The following is a 21997-nucleotide window of genomic DNA, read 5'->3' as shown; positions in this document are numbered from 1 at the left end:
GATATTCTGTCTGCTGGTTCTCTAACTGAGAAGTGTCTATCTATGGTGCCATCTTGGAAAGCTCTTCTAGGTGTAGGCAAACTGGGAATCATGGGTCATTAATGCTCTTAGAAAGTGTGTTTCTCATCTTGGCCAAGTCCATCCCAGTAATGCAGTCCTAGATCGCAGAAATGAAGGGTACATCACATGATTAATGGCCCTAAGCCCTCTTTTACAGTCCATCTCTAGAAAATCTGTATATGAAGCATTGACAGGGCTTTTATTTCAGTGGGAACTCACCAGAACTCAGTTCCAGCACCTCTCAGGTGGGTGCCATTGCCATGATAAGAGAACCCCTTTTTCCAGGAAAATAGCACTGAGCATTGACATCAATAACATAGCGACTCCTAGTGGCCTCTTTTGGTTTAACATAATGGCAGGAGCTGGAAAAGAGGTTTCTTTCTGAAGGCAACGGTTCACTAAGCCAGACCCTTCTCTCCTCACCATCTCTTTCCTTGTTTGTTGCTGTGTTTTATTTCTAATAGAGACTCTGTACCTTTAATAGCCATGCAACAGGCAGAAATACAACCTGTAAAACTTGCAGTTATTGCAATGGCGATTTTTCTGCTTTATCTTCAGGTGTTGAAAGCACCCCTGTCAGTCGAAAAGAAGCCATAGTTCCTACTCTTCTTCCATATTTCTCTACCTTGTGCTGTGTGTTCAGACTGCTTCTGCCTCTTATTGCATCAGCACTGCAATAGATTCCAGAGGGGTAGCTGGTTGGTTTCTTGGCAATGAAACAACAATAGAGTCTAGTGGCATCATAATAACATGTGATCTCATGGATCAGAGCCCACGTCATCAGATGAATGAAGAACCTGTGACACCCCAGATCCGATTGGACTCCAAGTCCCATCAGCCCCGGTCAGCATGGCCAGTGGTTGTCCAAGTATGATCGGGGTTGTAGTGCAGCAGTGCCTGGCCATAGCTGGGTGGTACAGCAGGTGGCAGTCCCAGGTAAGGTTGGGAGAGATTCCCCATCGGGAATCCTTGAGAGCCGCTGCCAGTCAGGATAGACAGTCCTGAGCTAGAGGGGCCAATGCTATGCCTTGATGTAAAGCAATTTCCTATTTCTCTATGGAGGTCGCAGGCTTCATGCATCTGATGAAATGGGCTCTGGTCCACAGAAGTTTGTAATACAGCAAATCAGTAATTTAGCAGGGGTGGGAAACTGGAGACCTAGGAAACCTGAGGAAACTATATGCAACCTGAAGGATGCCCAAAGGGGTGTGTGCAGAAATTAACTACTGTACAACAGTGAAAGTTATGTTTGTTGCTCCTCCTACTTTTGCCTCTGGCTCTGCCCATCACTGACATAAGGCTACAGGAAGGCTGCCCATAAGGAAACACTGGCCATTGGGATGGAAAGGGGTCCCCGACACTGGCCATTAGGAAGCCACCAAAGCACTATGCTATTCTGAGGGTGATCCATGAGTATGAACTAGACTTGTTCACCCACACAGGACAATATCCAACCAGGCAAAGAGATATGAGGCTAGAGGGGATCCATCCTGGTGAATACTCTGGTGCAAATAGTATTTCCCCTCCTCTGTCTGCTGCTGGGCAAGGGAGGGCTCCCCACAGGTTCCGATAGCACCTCCTGTTTCTGTCCCCCTTTGCAGCACTGCCTGACAGAGATTGAGGTCCTGGCCATTGTCTTTGCGGCAGCAATCCATGACTATGAGCACACAGGGACCACTAACAGCTTCCACATCCAAACCAAGTGAGCAATATGGATCTGTTTCATGTGTGTGTGTGTGTGTGTGTGTGTGTGTGTGAGAGAGAGAGAGAGAGAGAGAGAGAGAGAGAGAGAGAGAGAGCGCGCTTATTGGTACAATGGGCAGCTATTATAAAAAAGTGAAAGAAAGTCTTTTGATGGCAGAGTGGTAGAGCATGTTCCAGTCCCTGACCTAGCATAGTAACAAACAAAAACAACCCCCCTCTGCAGTTTAAAAGGCCATGATGGTTTAATTAGCCAAGGGCCTGAGAGAAGAGGAATGTTTTTGACTGGCACCTAAAGATGTGTAGCAAAGGCACCAGGTGAGCCTCCCTGGGGAGAGCATTACACAAATGGGGAGCCACTAAAGAAAAGGCCCATTCTTGTGTTGCCACCCTCTGGACCTGTCTTGGAGGAGGCGCATGAAGAAGGGCCTCGGTGGATGATCATATGGGGAGAGGCAGTCCTTGAGATATTTTGGTCCTGAGGCATTTAGGGCTTTGTAGATTGAAACCAACAATTGGATTGGACCCAGAAACTAATTGGCAGCCAATTGCCATTATTGAACTCAGTAGGGTTCAAACTAGATGGAGGCAAACTTGAATATGGTGGCTCTGCCGGTCATTGGTTCTGGCTTCACTTACCATTGGGCGTCCACCTTACCAGCTTCAGTGGGCTCCAACCACCACTGCAGCCAAGTCTGTGCAGGTCAAACTATACCCCCTGTTCAATGCTTAGAATGTTGGACTATGGTACCTGATATGCGCATGGGTGAAAATCAGAAGTGTTCGAATGTCTGCCCCAATCCCTGTGAAACAAGACTGGAATTGGCATTGCTAAAGCTGCCTCTGAACTGTACTGTTGTTCTTCCCTTCCCCAGGTCAGACACGGCCATTTTGTACAATGACCGCTCGGTGCTTGAGAACCACCACATCAGTGCTGTCTTCCGCATGATGCAGGAGGATGAGATGAACATCCTCGTCAACCTGACCAAGGACGAATTCGTGTGAGACCTCGTCCTCCTCCTGCCTGCTGGATAGGACTCACTCTTGCTGAGGAAGATGTTGCCTTGGAATGGGGGGAATGGGGGGGGGACTTTCCTGGAGGGGGCAGACATTGTGGGAGAGTCAAGCCAATGGTTTGCAACCACTGCTGTCAGCTAAAGTGGATAGGATTGTGGACACAGTGCCCTCTCATTGTGCAATGTTTACTTACTCAGAAAATGTCCCAGTAAGTTGGGTGGGTTTAGGATTCCAGTTTTAAATACTTTGTTTTATTTAAGCTCATACGTGTTTCTGTTGAACTCCTGATGGTCTCATTTCAGGTCCACGCATCCAGTAGGCTTTGAATACACCACAGCAGGTATGGATAACCTTTGGCCTTCCAAATGTTGCTGAGCTACATCTCTGTCATCTCTGGCATTGGCCATGTTTGCTGAGGCTGATGGGAGTTGTGGTTGAACAACACCAGGAGGGCCAAGGTTCCCCACACCTGTGCTCTATATAGCACCAGATGCTCCCAGTTCATTCACTGGACCCATTTTTAGTCTCCATGTCTCTTTTACCTATTGATCATGGACAGAGAACTTGTGACCCTTTAGATGTTGGAGCCAAACTCTGATTGGCTGCAGCCAGCATTGCCAATGGACAGGGATGATGGGAGTTGTAGTTTGGCCACATCTGGAGGGGCATAGGTTCCTCACCCCGGCTGTTGAGGGTGATGACAGCAATACTGTAAGGACCAGGAAAACAGGAACTCATGACTTGTGCACCAATACATGAAGCAAGGGTCAGAATATTAGGTTTAATTCACAGAAGCAGCAAGTGAAGTGGTGAATTTGTTTCTGGACTTTACCACTGGATTGGTAAAAGGTCTGAAAACAATCACATTTCCAGGAAATCCGTATGCTATAAATAGTATATAAATCCATATGGATTTGTTGCATGGGTTGATGAAGGCTGTGGTTCTCCCCTGCCTTCACCTGGAAATATACCCAGACTGCCAACACATGCTTGCCCTGCTTGTCTCCTTGATTTCAACCCACATCACCTTCCTTATTGCTGTTTAGTCATTTAGTCATGTCCAACTCTTAGTGACCCCGTGGAGCAGAGCATGCCAGAGCATGACCTCGCTAGGCAGCACCCTGGGCTTGGAACCCTTTCCTGGCCCAAGACAGTTTCCAAACCCTTTTCATTACCCATATCCAGACCTGCTCCCTGACCAGACTCAAAAGCAACCCATGGGTTATTTCTGTAGGTCAACTTGACAGGGTCTACAGGCAGCTCACCTTTCATGATACATCACTTGGTTTTCCTGCAGGCCAGTCCTCACCCCTTTCACTTTCTGTGAGAATTCCCTATTTGCAGATTGTGCAGTTGCTTTATACTTCCATGGATCACACCACTTGGAGAAAAAAGAGGGGTATAGGAAAGACCCAACTACACAGCTGCCCCCCTTTCATACACTTCTGATGGGGACCCATCATGATTGGCTTCCTCCTGGAACTTACAGGACACCCTTATGCATGCTGGGTAGCCAGATGCTTTGTAACGATGGTCTGGATGTGCCTATACATGGAAGAAGTGTGTGTCTTTTGTTCAGTCCTAAGAAATAGTGGGAGTAAGCTTTTGAGTTTTACAGAATTCTCCTTCAAACGCAGCTGCACAGGACTAAACAATTGCGATGATGATTACCTATTGAATCTGTTCATCTTCAGAAAAAGAATGAAATTGGATAGAGTTTGACAGACCCTGATAAATGTGTTATAGTTACTAAGGCCTTGCTGGGAGGCTGGGAGGCTTAACATTGCAAAGGCTTCCTGGAGGCAAGAGTAAATGAGAAGATGTATTATCAGTCGATTTTATTGCATTAGCCATATGGCCATAGCATAATATACATAGAAATAACAACATAAAATGGGGGTGGGGAGGTAAAAGTGGATGTCGTCCTGGGCAAATACTTTGAAAAAAAAAAAAAAAGAAAGAAAAGAAAAAATGGGGATAACAAAAGTAACAGGGGATTTAAAACATCGAGTGACAGAGAATACAAAAACAGGTTCAATTGTGCGGCGTATCGACTACATCTGTGGTATTAAAGAAGAAGTTGGTGCCGCTTTCCTCTTCATCACACTAAGCAGGAAGTTAGCTGTCATCTCAGTAATCCAACAGTCAGAATCCTGCAGAAGATGTATTATATTTGGGAACATATCCACCAGAAGACAGGCATTTATGTGACTCAATGCCATTTGAGCTTCTCCTGACTCCTGGGATGCAGGGCAAAAGATATAACCACCAATATTAGAGGTCATTTAGAAAGCACATCGCAGCAGTGTTATTACCTGACACACATCTTGGAACAGAATCAAAGATCATCTGCTCAAATCTGGCCATTCAAGATGACCAAATGGATAGATCCTTTCTTTTCTCACCAAATGTCAGGGCTCCACTGGGTGTAAGGACCTCTGATGAGCCTGCTGGATCAGACCAGGAGCCCATCCAGTCCAGCATCCTGTTCTCACTGTGGCCACCCAGGTGCCCGTGGGAAGCCTGCAAGCTGAGCATGAGCACAACAGCACTCGGCACACCTTCACAGCAACTGGTATTCAGAGATATACTGTCTCTGGCAGGGGAGGTAGAATATAGCCGTGTTGATAGTCTCGTACCTCAGGAATGTGTCTAATCCTCTTTTAAAGCCATCCAGGTTGGTGGCCATCGTGGCCTCCTGTGAGGGCAAGTTCCATAGTTAAACTAAAGAAGAAGAGGAGATAATGGTACAGGTGGTAGAGCTGTCACACAGAAAATACATGTGCCCTTCTGCCCCAAGGGCAGAGCTAGATCCAATGGGTTCAAGTTACAGGAGGGTAGATTTTTGTTCGTGCACCATGAGAAACCTCTTGATGGTAAGAGCAGTTCAATAATGGAACCAATTGCCCAGAGAGTGGTGGGCTTGAAGCAGAGGATTTGGACAGCTTTCTGTTGGGGATGCTCTTGCTCTGGATTTCCTGCATTGTGCAGGGCATTGGACTAGACCAGTGTTCTTGCATTCTTCAACCTTGAGTCCCAAGATGTTGTTATGACTACAACTCCCATCGTCCACAGCTGATTTAGCTGTCTGTGGATGAGAGGCGTTGTAGTCCAACATCTGGGGAGACAAGAATAATGAACTATACAGCCCACAAGGCCCCTTCCAACTCTATGATTTTATGAAACACACAGGAAAAGTCTGTGTGAATATCTCTTTCCTTCTGTTTTGTCTGGTGCAGGGAACTCCGGTCACTTGTGATTGAAATGGTTCTGGCTACGGACATGTCCTGTCACTTCCAGCAAGTCAAGTCCATGAAAACCTCCCTGCAGCAGCTTGAGCGGTAAGTGGCAGAAGAAGGGGACTGCGGGGGAGGCAGGGGCACTGACCATATGGCATGGATGGAGGTGCCCAAGGGAGGGGTGACAGGGACAGTAGGACCCGAGTCCTAATTTTTTCCAGCCTTGCAGAGTAACAGTGACTTGGTAAGGCCGGGGATGTCCAGCTAGCAGTGTTCCAGTGAATGTGATGACATCACAAATCTGGCTAGACAACCAGAGCTGGCCATGTGCTGATGTAACAATTCAGAGCAAGGGCAATGCTTTGAAGCAAGGTCTGAAGCCCAAAGGGAGAGGGGCTTATTTTAGCCTAGCTCTAGTTATGCTGGGGAACCTGTCCTCTATTAGTGGCATTTCACTAAAGGAGTTATGGAAAGAAAAAGGAGTCTTGGGGCTTTTCAAAAGGAGCAGGTTTTGTGGGAATGGTACCAGCAGAAGGACTCTGTTTTTCTAAGAATAGACCAAACAAAGACAGAAGAGCAGCAGCACAGAACCAGTGTGAGAGAGGTGGAGGAGAAGCAATTTATTTAGCCCATTATGTTTTGAGTCATGGACTCGTAGAACTGAGGTTCCAACCTCCAGCAATGCAGGAATATTTTGCCCAATATGGGGCTTGAACCCATGGCTCTGAGATTAAGAGTCTCATTCTCTACTAATTGAGCCACCAACTTATCTATAATGTCATGACTTATTTTCAGGAGTTCTGGTTGTACTGGAGCACAGAGGCCCATAAATATAGACTTGGCTTGCCAGTCAGCCATTATGTTTGGTTACCATTTCTGACATGCACAAAGGGCTTGAGAAAAGGGCAGGAGAAAAATGAGAAACAGCAGAACTTTTCCCCAAGTTCCCCAGCTGCTTGAAAACCGCAGTGGAAATAAGATTTTCACAATAGGGATCTGTGTGGTGCTATGTGACCTGCTTGGCCAGAGGGCTAAGATCACTTGTCTGTGGTGAGTTGGCAAGTGGGTTTGTGGCTGCCTACTAAAGCAGCCTTACCCTGTAGAGTGAAGGTGGGGTATGCCAGAGGTAAGATCCTACTCTATCCTCATTATTTCCATGATAATACTTTTCCAGAATTGACAAGTCAAAAGCACTCTCCTTGTTGCTGCATGCAGCCGACATCAGCCACCCCACCAAACAGTGGACGGTGCACTCCCGATGGACCAAGGCCCTCATGGAAGAATTCTTCCGACAGGTATATCCTGTGACCCAGAGGCCTGTTTCCTCTGGGATTACTATGCTTGCGTACAGGTGACTCCACTACAAAACAGACACACAAGACATAGCATAGTAAGGGGTACATGCATGTAATTTTACATTCTTGCCTTCAAATTATTTGCAAGTAAGAAAGGAATCTCCCCCACCTTCCTTCCACTGTGAGTATGCTGAAAAGCAAATCCATGAAAATATGCTTGTGTGTTCCTTTCAGTATTGAGTGCAGTTTTGAAAGTGGGATCTAGTTTTGAATTGGAAGTGTAAATATTTTGTAGGAGGCATCCCTGCGAGAAAGTTGCTGTAATATACAGAGGTAGAAGGGTTAGGATTCCTGAGCTGTGTTGAAGGAAGAACCATAACCCCCCTGACTGTTGCAAGCCATAGATTTATGATCTCCAGGCAATGTATCTTCTCAGGTGGCCTGTTTGTTTTCATTTCTCCTCCCTATGCTGCCAGTCTGTAGCCATGGGTACATGTGTGCTTGGTTTTAAACACACCAAACCAAACCACAGATTCTCAGGATTTCACAGCAATTGCAGCATTTCCCCCGAAGAGTGATAGTCTGTGCTTCACAGCACAATAGTAGCCATGCTTGCTACCCCGGGATCAGTCTGCTTGGCTCAGATGTCTTGCTCTTAGGGTTGGTTCTGATGCTGCTTTTGCTTTCTCTAGGGTGACAAAGAGGCTGAGCTTGGTTTGCCTTTCTCCCCTTTGTGTGACCGTACATCCACACTGGTGGCTCAGTCCCAGATTGGTGAGTTGCACAATACCAGGCTGTATTCTTTGGTGAGGCCCCCACAACCAGCATCTCCTTCCCTAGTGGGGCTCACCACCAGTCCTGCTCCATCTGCCTCCTTATTTCATCCTGCTGTCATTCTTGCCCACTAGATATCATCCCTCTCTGTGGTGCACCACGGTGCCTGGGGGAGCGGAGGAGTCCACAGCCCTGTTGTTAAGGCCTCTTCCTTTCCACAGGCTTCATTGATTTCATCGTGGAGCCCACTTTCCAAGTTCTGACGGACGTGGCTGAGAAGATGGTCATCCCCCTGGTGGAGGAGGGCTCCAAGAACAAATCCTCCAGCCAGCAGAGCAGGTTTGTACACAGGGAGGGCTGGGGAGGAGAGGAGCACAGGCATGGAGAAGCAGCCAGAACCAGTTCCAAAGGGAGAGAGACCGGCTTCTTCAGTGTCATGCGCTGTGCCACAAGTTCCCAACATTCTGTCACATGCTAATGTGACCAATAAAAAATAACCCAGGGTGATGATAGGGCAATGGTAGGTGGCTTGATTCTCAGTGGCTGAGCTCACCAGGGACAAGAGAGCTGGGTTGGTCCTTACTCCATTGGTGTACTTGAGTGAAGCCCATTCATGTTACCTAATGGTACTCTCCATACCATGGACTACATCACCCCTACTTGGGATAGCACCCCTGGGTAGCATACCTGCAGTCCTCCAATCATAATGACAAGCCAGTTTCCTGATACAGTGGAACCTCGGTTTTCAAACGTAATCCATTCCGGAAGACTGTTCGACTTCCGAAACGTTAGAAAACTGAAGATCAAAGGGCGGTCAGCAAAATCCATTGACAAAATGGAGAAACACGCCTTGGAAGCCATTTGAAAATGGAAGCAATTACTTCTGGATTTTTGACGTTCAGGTTCCAAATTGTTTGTCAATGGAGATGTTCGAGAACTGAGGTTCCACTGTATTCTGTTATGCTGTTAGTTCAGCCTTCTGCAAGCTGATGCCCTCCAGATATTTTAGAATTAAGTCCCGTCAGGCTCAGCCATTATGGGCAATGGTTTGGGATGATGAGAGTTGTGGTCTAATAACATCAGGAGCAGGGGCGGTCAATGTGGTGCCCAATAACACTGTTGGACTACAACTCCCATCAGCCCCTGCCAACACAGCCAATGTTCAGGGATGATCAGCACTGCAGTTCAACCAGCCCTGGCCTGGAGGGGGGAGTCTGCACAGAGTTTAGGGGCAATGCAGATGTGAGCAGGCCTGTTTCTCATTGAGGAAAGGAGGGCGTGGAGTTTAATACCCCGCTCCACCAATAGTGCCCCTGGATGTACCCTTTTATTTTTCCAGTAAATGCATGCTTTTCATTCACTCCTATGCAGGAAAATAATACAATAGGAACAGAGCAAGATGCTTTATGCTAGGTTACATCAAGCCCACAATTTTTCCTCTTGGCTGCTGTGGCCAAGTGCTGTGGGCACTTCCCGTCTTTGGCAGACTAATTCTCCTTTAACTGGAGCTGCCAGGCATTGGACTTGGTACCTGAGCTCTAGACTCTCCCAGGATGCTGGTTGGCCCAGCCATTGCGGATGTGGATGGGGAGGCAGGGACGATGCATCTTGCCAGGGACCAGTTTCCCACATTGAGCCTGCTTGTCCCAGTGCTGGGGATTTGGGGGAAACAGGGCTGGTCCAAGTCCGAGGTGAAGGCCAAGATGGTGCTCCCCTGCCCCCTTCCATGTATAAGGAATAGCGGCTGAGTCTTACTTCAACACTGTCAATAGGAAAGTGACCTCCACAGCAGCTGGGGGTGTGCCATGTGGCACACACAGCATGCCTAACCCCTCAGCAACTGCCACCTGAGGTGGCTGGCTCATTGCCTTATGGGAGGGCCGGCCCTGGAGGGGAAGTTCAGCTTTTGAAGAAAAAGAAGAGTTTGGATTTGATATCCCACTTTATCACTACCGGAAGAAGTCTCAAAGCGGCTAACATTTTCCTTTCCCTTCCTCCCCCACAACAAACACTCTGTGAGGTGAGTGGGGCTGAGAGACTTCTGAGAAGTGTGACTAGCGCAAGAGCAGCTGCATGTGGAGGAGCGGGGAAGCGAACCTGGTTCACCAGATTACGAGTCTACCTCTCTTAACCACTACACCACACTGGCTCTCTGAAGCATGTTTGCTGTGGGAGAGTCAGCCAGCCTTCTTTCTTTTGAAGAATAATAGGGGCTTTTTTCATTTCCCATCCCTCCCTGTGAGTTTTGGGCGGCTGTGGAGTGCTTCCCCTCTTGACTGCCTCTCGCCTGCTTGTCAGGGGAAGGCAGCGAGGACCAAAGGGAGCCTGTGTCAGCCTGTGAGATCAATCAGAACCTTTCAAGGTGCCAGCTCTGACAGAGCTTGTGCGCCCCCAAACTCCCGTGAGGAAAGCGCCAAGCAGCACAGCCAGCGGCAATGTCAGGCTTCACATAAACGGGCCCCTTTGTAGCTGGAAATTGCCTTGGCCTGGCTCACCATGCAGGCTGTTCTTTGTGCACCTGGCTTGGGGATGCCCAAGGGAGAAACATGGATCCCCCCCGCCCCCGCTCCTCTTCCTGTCTTGGTTGTCACTCCCAAAGCTGGGCAAGTTCACAGGAGAGTCTTTAATTTGATTTGATTTTTATTTGTATTACTATTTTTTATTTTATTTTTAAAAAAAGAATACCTCCTCCCTTCCAGTTTGAAAACGGAACAGGGGTGGGGAACTTGTGGTCTTCCAGCTCCCATCCATTCCAGCCAGCCTGGCAAGTAGCCAGAGGGGATGGCTGGTCTGCTCCAGCAACATCTGAAGCACCCCAGGTTTCCCCATCCCTGACTTAAAATGTACAATACAAAACAGGAGTTGGGGGCGGGGAGAATAAGAGCAGTTGATTTGCTACACAGAGATCAAGGCTAAGTGAGGGAGTATAAAGTGGAAGCATGGCCAAAACCAAGGAAGTGCTTCCAGGGGCCCTGAGTTTGTCCCTAGAGGGACACCAGGCAGCAGTTCAGCCAGCGTGACTGTCTCTGGCCGGGCGCTGCGTGGCAGGAACAGCCCTTTACGGTCCTTGACTCTGGGTATTTGCAAGCTTCCTCTGATGGTGTATCTCACTTCTTGCAGTTCCCACTGGCGCCAGCCCTCTGTCGATGAGCATGCTGAACTGGGAGAAATCAATGCTGACATCAACAGCTTCCGTTCCACCTGGACAAAGTACATCCAAGAGAACAAGCAGAAGTGGAAGGAGCGAGCTGCCAGTGGTATGGCTTGGCGGTGGGGCAGAGGGATGTCTTTCTTTGTGAGTAGGGGACAGATTTAGTTGTGTTGGATCAATTTTCCTGGTCAAGTTTGTAAGGGAGCTGTGGTCAATACTGCCCCTTCCCCAAACTGTTAAGAAAAAATAAAAAATTGTGGGCTCCATGACATGCATGCGCATGTAATATGTAAATTCACCCCAAACATCCACTTCCTGACCTTGTAACAAAAAGCCCATTAAGAACCAGCCCTTGAACACAATCTGATTGCCACTGATGTAATCATTCTTTCTCTTAATTTCCATTTGCATCTTCCCTAATGCCTCTCTAGCTGCTTTACCCTTCTTTAGATTTCTCCTTTTCTTGTATTTTCTCCCTTCTGACTTTGCTCTTTTTTAGATCAAGTAGTTGTTTTATCTCAGTATATTATAAAAAGATATTTTCTACTGGGTATGTTTTTCTGTATATCTTTGAATAAGTATTAATAAATAAAATTTAAATAAAATAAAAAGAGGGAGCCACCACATAAAAGGCCCTGCTCTTGCCATGCCTCTCCTAATGCTATTGCCGTGTTGTATTCATGTCCCGCTCTTCTACGGTAAGGACAATAAGAGCAGCTTATAAGCAAGAATAAATAGAAAAGTTAATATGTAAATCCATCAACATGACCGATAGATTATTTTGTTAAAAAAAGTAAACAAACCTAACACTAGCGTTTCCCAATCTCAGTTTATCCAGTTCTTGAGCAATGTATGCTTGTTCTGGTATTCACACATCAATTGGTACTGGACGGTACATTTAAAGCACTTTTCTACCACTTTAATAGTCATGGCCTCCTTCAAAGAATCCTGAGAATTCTAGGTCTGTGTGGGGTCTGTGTAACAACTCTCAACATTCTTAACACGCTACATTTCCCAGGTTTCTTTGGGGAAAGCCAAGACTGTTAAAGTGGTAGAATAGTGCCTTAAATGCATAGAGTGGATGCGACCCAAGTTCTTTATGGCATTTCCCTCCCTTCTTTTGGACCATTGACAGGGAACCTTTGGCCCTCTGGATATACAGTAGGTACTCATCCCTGAGTACTGGCAATGCTGGCTGGGGCCGGTGGGATTTGGAGTCCAAAGTCTGTAGGGGGTTCACAGGTTTCCTGTTCCCTCTCCTTTTTCAGGGCCTACATCTTCCTAAGCCCCCCTCGTCTCACCTTACCTGCACCCTCCCTCCTCCCGACCTTCTGCTGGGTCTCTTGATCTTGCTGATGCCTTTCCCCCTCCTTAGGAATTACAAACCAGACATCCATTGACGAGCTCTCACCCTGCGAGGAGGAGGCGCGCACGCCTGGAAACCAGCACAATCAGAACGGCAACGTGGAATAGCACAGTCCATGAGGGAGCAAGGTGAGTGCTTGCTTGCCTGCTGATACAGGGGGGCTTCTAGGAATTCTAAGAGAGCTGGGAGACCAAGCTTGTGATGCAAATCCCCATCATATTTGTATTTCCTGATTTATATGCACAGATGCAAATAAATTTAAGATTGAGGGGGTTGGAATCTCACTGGTGTTTTGCATCACACTCAGCAGTATTTTTTAAATAATAAAAAGGCCAAGATTAAAAAGTGGGGAGGGGAAAGAGATAGGGAGTCTAGGGCCAGCACAAAAGAACTGGGGTCTGGGGCCCCTGGGCTACCTCCTAACAACACCCCTGCATTGATGACTTGCTTGTCCCAGAACAGGGGTGGATTTAATGAACCTTCAGCATCAGGGCCCCGAATCCCAGAGGGACCCCAAAAGTGATTAGTCCACATTGCCTAATTTTTTTGGTGGGGGGTCTAGTAGACCCAAATGGAGTTGCACAGCTTAAATTGATTAATTTTTTGTTGTGTTCATTTCAACAATCCCAAAGTTTGAGAGTCAGTAGCACAGATGTTGTAAAGATGTGGTGATCTGCCATGGAACAACCCCAGTGAAGAAGAGAACAGTAGTTACCCAGATCTCGTTGCTGGTTGCGAAGGGGCCCCATGACAGTCCCCAAAATGCAGGTTTGCCACTGTCCCCGAATTTCAATAATCCAAGCCAGAGGGGCAGGGAAGAAGAAACAGCCTTGCATCAAGGAAGCTTCTGCCTTCTTCTTGACATAGCAGTTTTCTGTGCAGAGGGTGTTTGTTTGTTTTTAGTGGCAGAACATTCAGGTGTGTGAAATAACACCCCACCTAGCTAGTTTTTAATAAGCAATAATTGTGCCCCAGATTTTTGCAGCTTAGTGGTATAGTCCAGATGCAGGCTTATTACCTGAGAGCAAGGCTGGAGAACGTGCGGCCCTTCATACATTTGTTGGACTCAGCCCTGGCTAGCATGGCCAATAGATGATGCGAGTTGTAATCCTGCAACATCTGGGGGGGGGCAGTTTCCTCAGCTCCACTCTAATGCAGGGTTCTTCAACTTTGGGCCCCCCAGATACTATGGGACTACAACTCCCACCCTCCCCAGCCACCTTTAACCAATGATCTGGAATGATGGGAGTTGTAGCCCAACAAAATATGAGGATCTATTCTGCTCTATTCAAACTCAAAGTATTGCTGTTGCTTTCTTGCTCTTATTTTCAAAGGTTATTGTTAATTTTGTTATTTCCCAATCAGAATTATTTTCATGATTTAACTCTGGTGGAAGGTATGAATGGCTTCCTTCCTATCCAGACCATGGACACGCTCCTGACTCTGACTCTTGAGGCTGTTTCTGTTTTTCCTGGCAGGTCTCCGACGCAATTTACTCCAAAGTCTTCAATACCATCAACAAAGCACCATTCGCACAGGGAGGGAGCCTCCCCAGGCTCGAGAAGGGTGTGACATGAATGTGACCATCAATACTACTAGTAATAATATTAATAATGATAAATGCAACTGTTAATGAGTCAACAATGTCGACATCACACAGCACCCACTGCCTGCCCCATCCCTGAGTTGCAGAGAATGAGAGAGACACATACCCCCCCATGTAACTGTTAGAATTCCTGCTCCATGATTGCAGTCATGGGATTTTTGTCTATCCCACCCCCCAAGCACCAATGAATGAGCAAATGGCCTTGGCAACACTGAGGGCTTACACTCACAGCCACCCTCCCCCTCCCTGCTGTGCCAAACGGGCCGGGTAAGGCTTCTCACTGCCAATCCAGCGAAGTGACTGCCGAGACCGCTGCCACATTTTTTTACTGTATTGGCTGAAATTGCACTTTGGAGGAGAGTGTCAAGGCAATGGAGGGAGAATTGCACCCCTGCATGATCAGTATGGCTCCTAGCTGGCCTCAGGGGTGGACTAAATTAATGGCATCTCAAGAGTTCCCCCCCCCATGTATGAGGTTCCACCTGCAGTTCTCCTGGGGCAGTTTGCCAACATCTCTCACAAGCCTAGTCCCTTGTATCAAAATGTGTATGCCCTATACTCAGCCTCCCATTTTTATGAAGCCAGATCAGCCAGCCTCTCTCAACTCATTAAAGCATTAGATTGGCTCAGATCTGCTGTGTATCGAATCTCACATCTCTGGAGCAATAGTTATATTGCACAGTGGAATAGCTCCACCCAACCCAAGCCCTAAGTGGATGCCACTGCCGTCAACTGCGGTTCCACTTGCGAGATGAGATTTAGGCATCTGTTGGAGAGTTGCAGGCACCCATTTTTCTGGCAGCTACTTGGTAACATGGGTTGGGGGGGCGTGAAGAGGAAGAGTTGAATTGCAGTTCCTCATCCTATCCATAGACTGAATCCATTCTGTCTGCCTATAGGGGATATGCAGTATGGAAGTTGGATGGACCTTATGCCTGCTGGTTATTCTGCAGCTACTGGGTTCTGGGCATAGATAGCTCACAGGATGTCCTAGTGGTGCATCTTCTATGGACTGATGCATTGATCTGTGCATTCGTGGGATCTGAAAAGCCAGTTCATGGGCTTGGATGGTCTTTAGTTAAGGACCCTGTTTCCCTTTTTGATTGATGCAATCATATCACTGTGTGCAATGGAGATGTGAGGCAGGCTTGTATGAATGTGAAGAGAGGAGAGCAAAGGGTTTTGCAGATCAGGACCAGGGTTTAACATGAGCCAGAATCCATTTTTAATGCTAGGGCTTTGCTGAGTTCTGGCTACAGACACCCCCACATATCTTCCAGAAGGTATGTCTTCCAGGTAAGCTTTCTAGGTAAGCTTGAATCTCAGCATTCATCCTCTCTCTCTCTTTCAAGAAGTGAGCCATAAGAGAATCAGGGTTTTGGATCCTCATTGGATTGTAGCTTGAGGCTGAGATGCATCACAGAACACATACATGGAGCATCTCTTGTGAGTTCCCATGAGATTTGGGGTCATCTGTTGAGTTAAAGGGTTGAACTGGCCAGTTCCCAGCCTGGAGAAGTCTTCCTTCATGGAATGTCAACCCAAATGCTGCCCCTAGAAGCTGATATAACACAGTAGTACCCTTATATACCCTTCCTGGCAACCTAGCAGTTTGAAAGCATGTCAGAGTGCAAGTAGATAAATAGGTACCGCTCCGGTGGGAAGGTAAATGGCGTTTCCGTGTGCTGCTCTGATTCGCCAGAAGTGGCTAAGTCATGCTGGCCACATGACCTGGAAGCTGCACGCCGGCTCCCTCGGCCAGTAAAGCGAAACGAGCGCCACAACCCCAGAGTCATCCGTGACTGGACCTAATGGTCAGGGGTCCCTTTACCTTTACCCTTATGTTACTGTGCATATGTTCATCTGCAGCAGATATAGGGGACCTGTGGCCCTCCAGATGTTGCTGAACCACACCTCCCATCAACCTTGGCAAGCGTAGCCAAGGGCCAGGGAAATGGGAGCTGATGTTCAGCAAGACTGGCAGGCCAGAGGTTCCTCACACTCTGATCTATAGCATAAGGAAGTATAGAATTGGAAATAGAGGTCGTCAGCAAGAAGTTGAATGACATGGTGAAATCGGGTTGAGAGACAAATTGAGTGCATGGTGAAGCAACCACATGATGCTTCAGCACTTGACAATCCATGTTCTCAATATGACCATGCGACTTGACTCTAAATTATGGCAGCAAGTGACTTGGAGAAATTATGCCTTAAACCAATCTTTACATTCATATATTAAAGCATATGGTTCAGTCTCATGAGGGCTGTGCCACTGTAGAATACCCGCTGAAGGAATGGCAGATTAAATGCTCCCTGGCTCAAAATCCCTGTCTGTGGAAAGGTAGCATGTCAAGGAAAGGAGTTTCAACATGACTTCTTCCCAATACGCTCAATTGTCTCTCAATCTGTGTGTATCACACACACACACACACACACACCACACAGGAAAGCATTTCAACAACTTTGTATGGTTTTTTAGCTACAGGGTCCTGAGCACCAAGTAAATGCATGAAACATAGACCTGCATCCACACACTGGGCTGATTGGTACAGGGGCTCCAAGAACAAAGGACTTATTTTAAGAATACCTCAGTGCATTCTGGGGCAATGTGGCTAGGCATATTGACATGAATAAGCTTTCAGGCAGAAGGAGAGAGAGGGTTGCATTCAGTGCTAGACTAACTTAGGTTCATCAGTTTCATTGGCTCTGCTCTGAATAGGGACTGTATTCAGACTCCAGAGACTGTAGTCAGGTGAGTTGGGGGTCTCTGGCCAAGAACCCATTTTGAAGCTGCTGAAGGTGTGCAAGAAGTGAAAAATCTCCCATGTTTGTGGCAGGACAGGATGGCCCCTCCATTCCTTCGCAACCAATGTCTGTCCTAGCCTGAAATCTCTCATCATACGACTTGTGTGCTTTGGGACTCACTTCCTCCCTAGCTGTAAGCACTTGGAATGGGGACCTGGTTGAGAATTTGCTCTTTGGGGCTTCTTCAGCTATGACTTCCTGTCCGGTGCTTTGAATGCTTCCCCTGAGACTTAATGAGGCTGAATAAGGAATGTCAAGGGCTGGAGCTACCTTCACCCCAACTCTGCAGTTTCTTCCAGAGTGTCTAACCTAGAAGAAACTTGCAGCTCCCGTCTCCAGCCTCTTTGTCCTCTAACTCCCAGCCCCAGAACTTTGTAAATATCCTCTTTGTCAACACATTTGGTCCGTGGAACTCTGTATGTGTCTGTACCTCGGACATAATTTTTCTACCATGCAGTAACTCTTCTTTCTTTTTGGTTTTGTTTCTTGAACTCTGATTCTTATATTATAACAGCTCCATACAATGCAGAATTCCAAATTATGCGCATGTAAAAGAAACTTAATAAAAGAATAAAAGGAAAGTGATGATCAACAACAGCAAATAAAAGGGAAGGGGAAGAGACACAAATGGCTGGTTCTCCTGGTTTCTGTCCATCAGAAATTCCACAATAAGCACCTTGCAAGCAGGGATGGATGCCACAGCTTGTTTCTGACTTGTGTCCTTTTCTCATGTGATCACCGATTGCCATTGAACCCCATTTCCCCATAAACCTGGTTTCTTTATTTAAAAATGCCCCCAGATTTGCATTTCAGTAAGCAGTTTTAGGAGCCTTGGAAGCTGCCTGTGTCTCTCCAGGGCTTGAGGCAGGGCTCTCTCCCCCAGGGGATTGCTCTACCACTAAGTGCCATTCCCTAAAGTAGTTTCTCAAAATACGCGTTTCTAAATGCATTTAATCTCAAAAGACGGGTTTTAAAGCCGATCTCGATGCTTTTTCTGAGCCAAGAAGTACAGCACCACAATTGCATTCCAATCTGAATTTTTGTCCAGGAGCTGTAGATCAAGTGAGCCTGTATCACAATGTGAAAAGATCAAATTCCTCAAGCATCCCGTCTGGCAAAAGGCAGTGTCAAGGCTTGTCAAAGAGGGGATGATGATTGGCGGTGGGGAGGTCCTTGCAAAACAGCCCCTGTAGAATGAAACGGTTATGTGATGGGAAACAGCTGCTGAAACAAGCCCCCGCCCCCAGTAGCCGGTGACAATTGTCAGGGTCACTGTGTTATATGTATGCAGTGAGAGTCAGCAGGAGGTGTGATGGTGGTTATGGGGAATGACCCAGAGACTTGATAAGCTTATTAATGGGGCCCCAGAGCCATTGCATGCAAACTGAGTGTCAGTTGGTGGAAATTCCCAGTCCTGAAAGGGAGACTCAACCTCCTTCTGGATCCTTCCTGCTCAGCTCCTTGGCCAATACAGACGAGAGTATTCCCCACCTTCGCTGCTTTCCATTTGGAGTGGGGATGTGGCTGCCACTTTTATTGATCCGCAGGGTCAGTGAGGTCGGCCCATTAGCAATTTCTCCCATGGACTATCCCTACCATGTTTTAAGCAAATCTGTGTGTGCAATTACTTGTCACACAGGTAAGAAAATGAGTTGCATTCCGGTGTAAATGGAAAGCTCTGGTTGGCCGTGAGTCTCTGAGCTAGTTCACACATAGTGCTAAACCAAACCACAGTTTAGCACAAATGCATGCACACATTAGTGTTTCTGGAAATTTCAATAGTTGCCCTCCAGCTCAGGTCCCCCTGCTGCCGTCATGAGCAGCATGGCTTGGTTTAGCATTGCATCCAAACTTGGGCTCATGGTGTGTCTGGAGCAGGGGCAGAGGAAGGAGGTGCAGTGGGGGTGGGTCACCCTGGGTATCACCACTGAAGGGGGTGATAAAACGCAGGGCGGCACTCACTGCGGGGCCTGCAGTGCGCCCAAGCCATGCGTCACTCCTGGGAGAGGTGCAGTGGTTTGGCTCTGCACTGCCTCAACGGTCTGCCTGCTGCCTCCCCCCCCAGCTGTAGGACAGCTGAGAGGGAGGAGGTAGGCAGACTCCTTGGAGGCCCCGCAGAGCGCCCTGCCCCGGCTCACCCTGCTCCACGGGCGGCTGGCCCTGCCCCCGGGCGCAGGGCACACACGCCTCCCCAGGACCCGATTGGCTTGCTCCGCCACTGGTCTGGAGTGAGGCAAACCGTGAGTTTGGGTTCAAAAAACACTCCTAGCTAAACCATGGCTTAGCTCGCAACAGCAGGAGTACCAGGAGAGGAGAACAGCTGCTGTGAACTTCTCTCTAGCAACCTGCACACTAAGCCATAGTTCATATTGTGAATCATTGTGTGAAATTCAGGCATACCTTTAACTCTGCATCTTTATGCTGCACACAAAGTTAAATCAGAACTGGCAAATTGGATAGCATCTACATTTCATTTAGTCACCAAAGTGTCAGCCAGGACTGCACTGGGACTCCCGGGTGTCAGTTGTCCTCTTCCTTCTCATTTTCTTATTTTGATGGGTTTGTCCCCAGACACTGTCAGGCAGAATCTCTTCCTCTCAAACACACCACTAAAAGGGAGTTGAACCCGTGGCCCTCCTGGTGTTGCTTTCATAAGTCCACCAGCTTCATAGTTGTGTCTTCTAATAAGGAAGACAGGCTCTGACTCTTGCCTTCGGTGTCAGACGAAGATCGTATGTAATGCTGGCCGAGAGGCATTTTTGCAGACCAAGGAAAAACATCTTTGACAGCACTGCTGAGGCTGAAAGACGGAGCCCTGCCATGTTGTCATAGCAGCACACAAGCCACTTAGGGCAAACAAGTGATTTTGGAACTCAAAAACCAAGCAAAGATGACCCGTTTAATAAAGAAATAGAATTCACATGTGTGATGGGGGAAGAGAACCCAGAATGGTGGTCCGGATATGTAAAACTCTGCCAACGATTCAGGGATGCACAATGTACAACTGATGAGAAACTCAAGTGGGATTTCTGATATCTCGGACCTGTGTATCTAGCCTGCAGCCACCCCTTTTGCGGGTGGAGCAATGAGTGTGTTAATAAAGGCATGCAGCACCTTTCCCCAACCTGGTGCCCTCCAAATGTTGCTAGAGGTACAATCCACCTTCCCTGCCCCATTGCCTATTCTGGCTGAGGTGGATGGGAATTGGACTGCAACAAAATCTGAAGGGTGATGACTTAGGGAAGGCTGGCAGGATAAAGGCCCATGTCATATTGAGGCTTTGGCTTAAAACACCAGTGTAAGAGCCACAGATCTGTCCTCCACTCCTTCGTCTAGGCTGCATTCAGCTGGTTTCTTTATGACAGGGAAGCCTTGACTGCATTTTCTATTACATAAGAGCAACATTCAAAATACTGGTAGTATGTCTAGCATAAAGAGAAAAAATAGCTATTTCAAGCACTCACGACTGTGTTACTCTAACGTCCCAGGAAATAAGCAGACCTATTGTTGTTTCATGTATGACAAATACTGGAGGTTATGCACACACGACTGAGGCCTGTAGGTTGTTTCAAGGGAGGAAAACCTGCTACTCTCTCCCAGAAGGCACTGTTGTATCTTGTCACTCCCAAAGAAAGGACAGCTCAGCTGGAGAAGCAATAAAGAGGAGGTTGTCATTTGTTCAGATTCCCCCCGCAGTGATAGGCAGGAAGCTTTTAGATGGCCGTCTAGATATTTTGGACTATAGTTCCCATCATCCCTGACTGCCTGAGGCTAATGGGACATGGAGTCCCAACCACTTTTGGAGGCCTCCAAGTTCCCCCATTCCTGCTCTACTTACTGTTCCCATCCGAGTTTCCTTCCAAAGCATGATAGGAGGAGCTGCAGATTTTCCCAGCCTGCACCTATCTATGGCTACAGTAGAAAGCAATAAAAAATTGTAGAAATCAGTATTGGACGGCTAGGAAAACATCATTGTAGAGTATAGAAAAATGAGGTCTAAGGGAATAAAATCATCTAGCTGGTGGCCTAGATCTCTCCCACAGCAGATGAAATAATGGTAAACCTATTTTTGAGCTGTACTACATAAGTGAGACTGCAGGTGGAAGCTTATGTGACTGAATGCTCTTCTACCCAACAACGACTGCTACTACAACAAAATATTTGTATATAAAAAATGGCACATCAGAGAAAGAGCTAAGTTAGAATTCTCTGCAGTTCTTGGCATAAGGAAATCTATCGTGTGTGCTGGGAGTGCACAAGCATGTGCCTCACTCCCCACCCCCAGCTCTTAAAGTGGTTCAGCTCCAGGCATAAGACTTTACAAACTCATCTGCTGTTCTGGAGAACTGGGCCAGTGATAAATGTACAATATGGAGATTTCTCCAGCTCTGCTAACTAACAAACATACTCTCTAGTGCTGATTCACCTTTTTCTACTTCAACACCTAAAACATGAGCCCAAGCCCAAAACTGAATAGACATCCTCCCCTAGGCCATTGGACATTTCATTTAAAAAGAAAGAAAGGGGGGGGGGGGACATTACAAACATCTGAACAGCCATTGAAATCTTTTTTTTAAAAAAAAATTCTTTAAAGAAAACTGCTGTGTGATATTTCCGTATGTAGGCATGAGCTCCGCCTGTGTTCAGACGTAACCTCCATTCCTGAAGCAGTGCATCACCTATGGAACAAACAAACAAAGTTTGTAGAACAGGTTCTTCAAAATGGCTGCTGAAGACCAAGGTTAGTTTTAAAGTGGAGCTGGGATATGCACAAGAGTTTAATTATTCTGTGACAAATGTGGCAAAGGTGTTTGCTATCTTGTCCGATACCTATTTCAATCATTACTTCTGATCACCTCATCTGAAATAGGGAGATCTAGGAGCTGGAAAAGATATAGAAACATACAATCACAAAAACCAAGGGTTTGGATCGTTTTCCTCACAAAAGGCAGGGATAGCTCACCTGTGGCCGTTCAGATGTTA

At 47.1% G+C, this 21997-nt stretch overlaps 2 protein-coding genes across 10 annotated transcripts in view; one reads left to right on the top strand and one right to left on the bottom strand.

The window, feature by feature from the left end:
• PDE1B (phosphodiesterase 1B) overlaps positions 1 to 14229 on the top strand; it is a 134016-nt gene extending 119787 nt beyond the window's left edge. For all 8 annotated transcript variants that reach the window (XM_079967833.1, XM_079967829.1, XM_079967828.1 and 5 more), the window contains 9 exons: positions 1662 to 1762; positions 2637 to 2762; positions 6018 to 6119; positions 7192 to 7312; positions 8005 to 8086; positions 8308 to 8425; positions 11207 to 11343; positions 12613 to 12731; positions 14082 to 14229. In XM_079967833.1, the coding sequence (XP_079823959.1) occupies positions 1662 to 1762; positions 2637 to 2762; positions 6018 to 6119; positions 7192 to 7312; positions 8005 to 8086; positions 8308 to 8425; positions 11207 to 11343; positions 12613 to 12710 (885 nt within the window). In that variant the 3' untranslated portion in view covers positions 12711 to 12731; positions 14082 to 14229. The remainder of the gene's footprint in view (positions 1 to 1661; positions 1763 to 2636; positions 2763 to 6017; positions 6120 to 7191; positions 7313 to 8004; positions 8087 to 8307; positions 8426 to 11206; positions 11344 to 12612; positions 12732 to 14081) is intronic.
• Positions 14230 to 19894: 5665 nt separating this feature from the next.
• PPP1R1A (protein phosphatase 1 regulatory inhibitor subunit 1A) overlaps positions 19895 to 21997 on the bottom strand; it is an 80687-nt gene continuing 78584 nt past the window's right edge. For both annotated transcript variants that reach the window (XM_079967880.1, XM_079967879.1), the window contains exon 7: positions 19895 to 21693. In XM_079967880.1, coding sequence (XP_079824006.1) covers positions 21690 to 21693 — 4 coding nt within the window. In that variant the 3' untranslated portion in view covers positions 19895 to 21689. The remainder of the gene's footprint in view (positions 21694 to 21997) is intronic.

The sequence above is a fragment of the Podarcis cretensis genome (assembly GCF_951804945.1).
Source record: "Podarcis cretensis genome assembly, chromosome: 2".
Taxonomy (NCBI): Eukaryota; Metazoa; Chordata; class Lepidosauria; order Squamata; family Lacertidae; genus Podarcis; species Podarcis cretensis.
The sequence above is the reverse complement of the archived record's forward strand: the minus strand, read 5'-3'. Positions and strand labels throughout refer to the sequence as shown.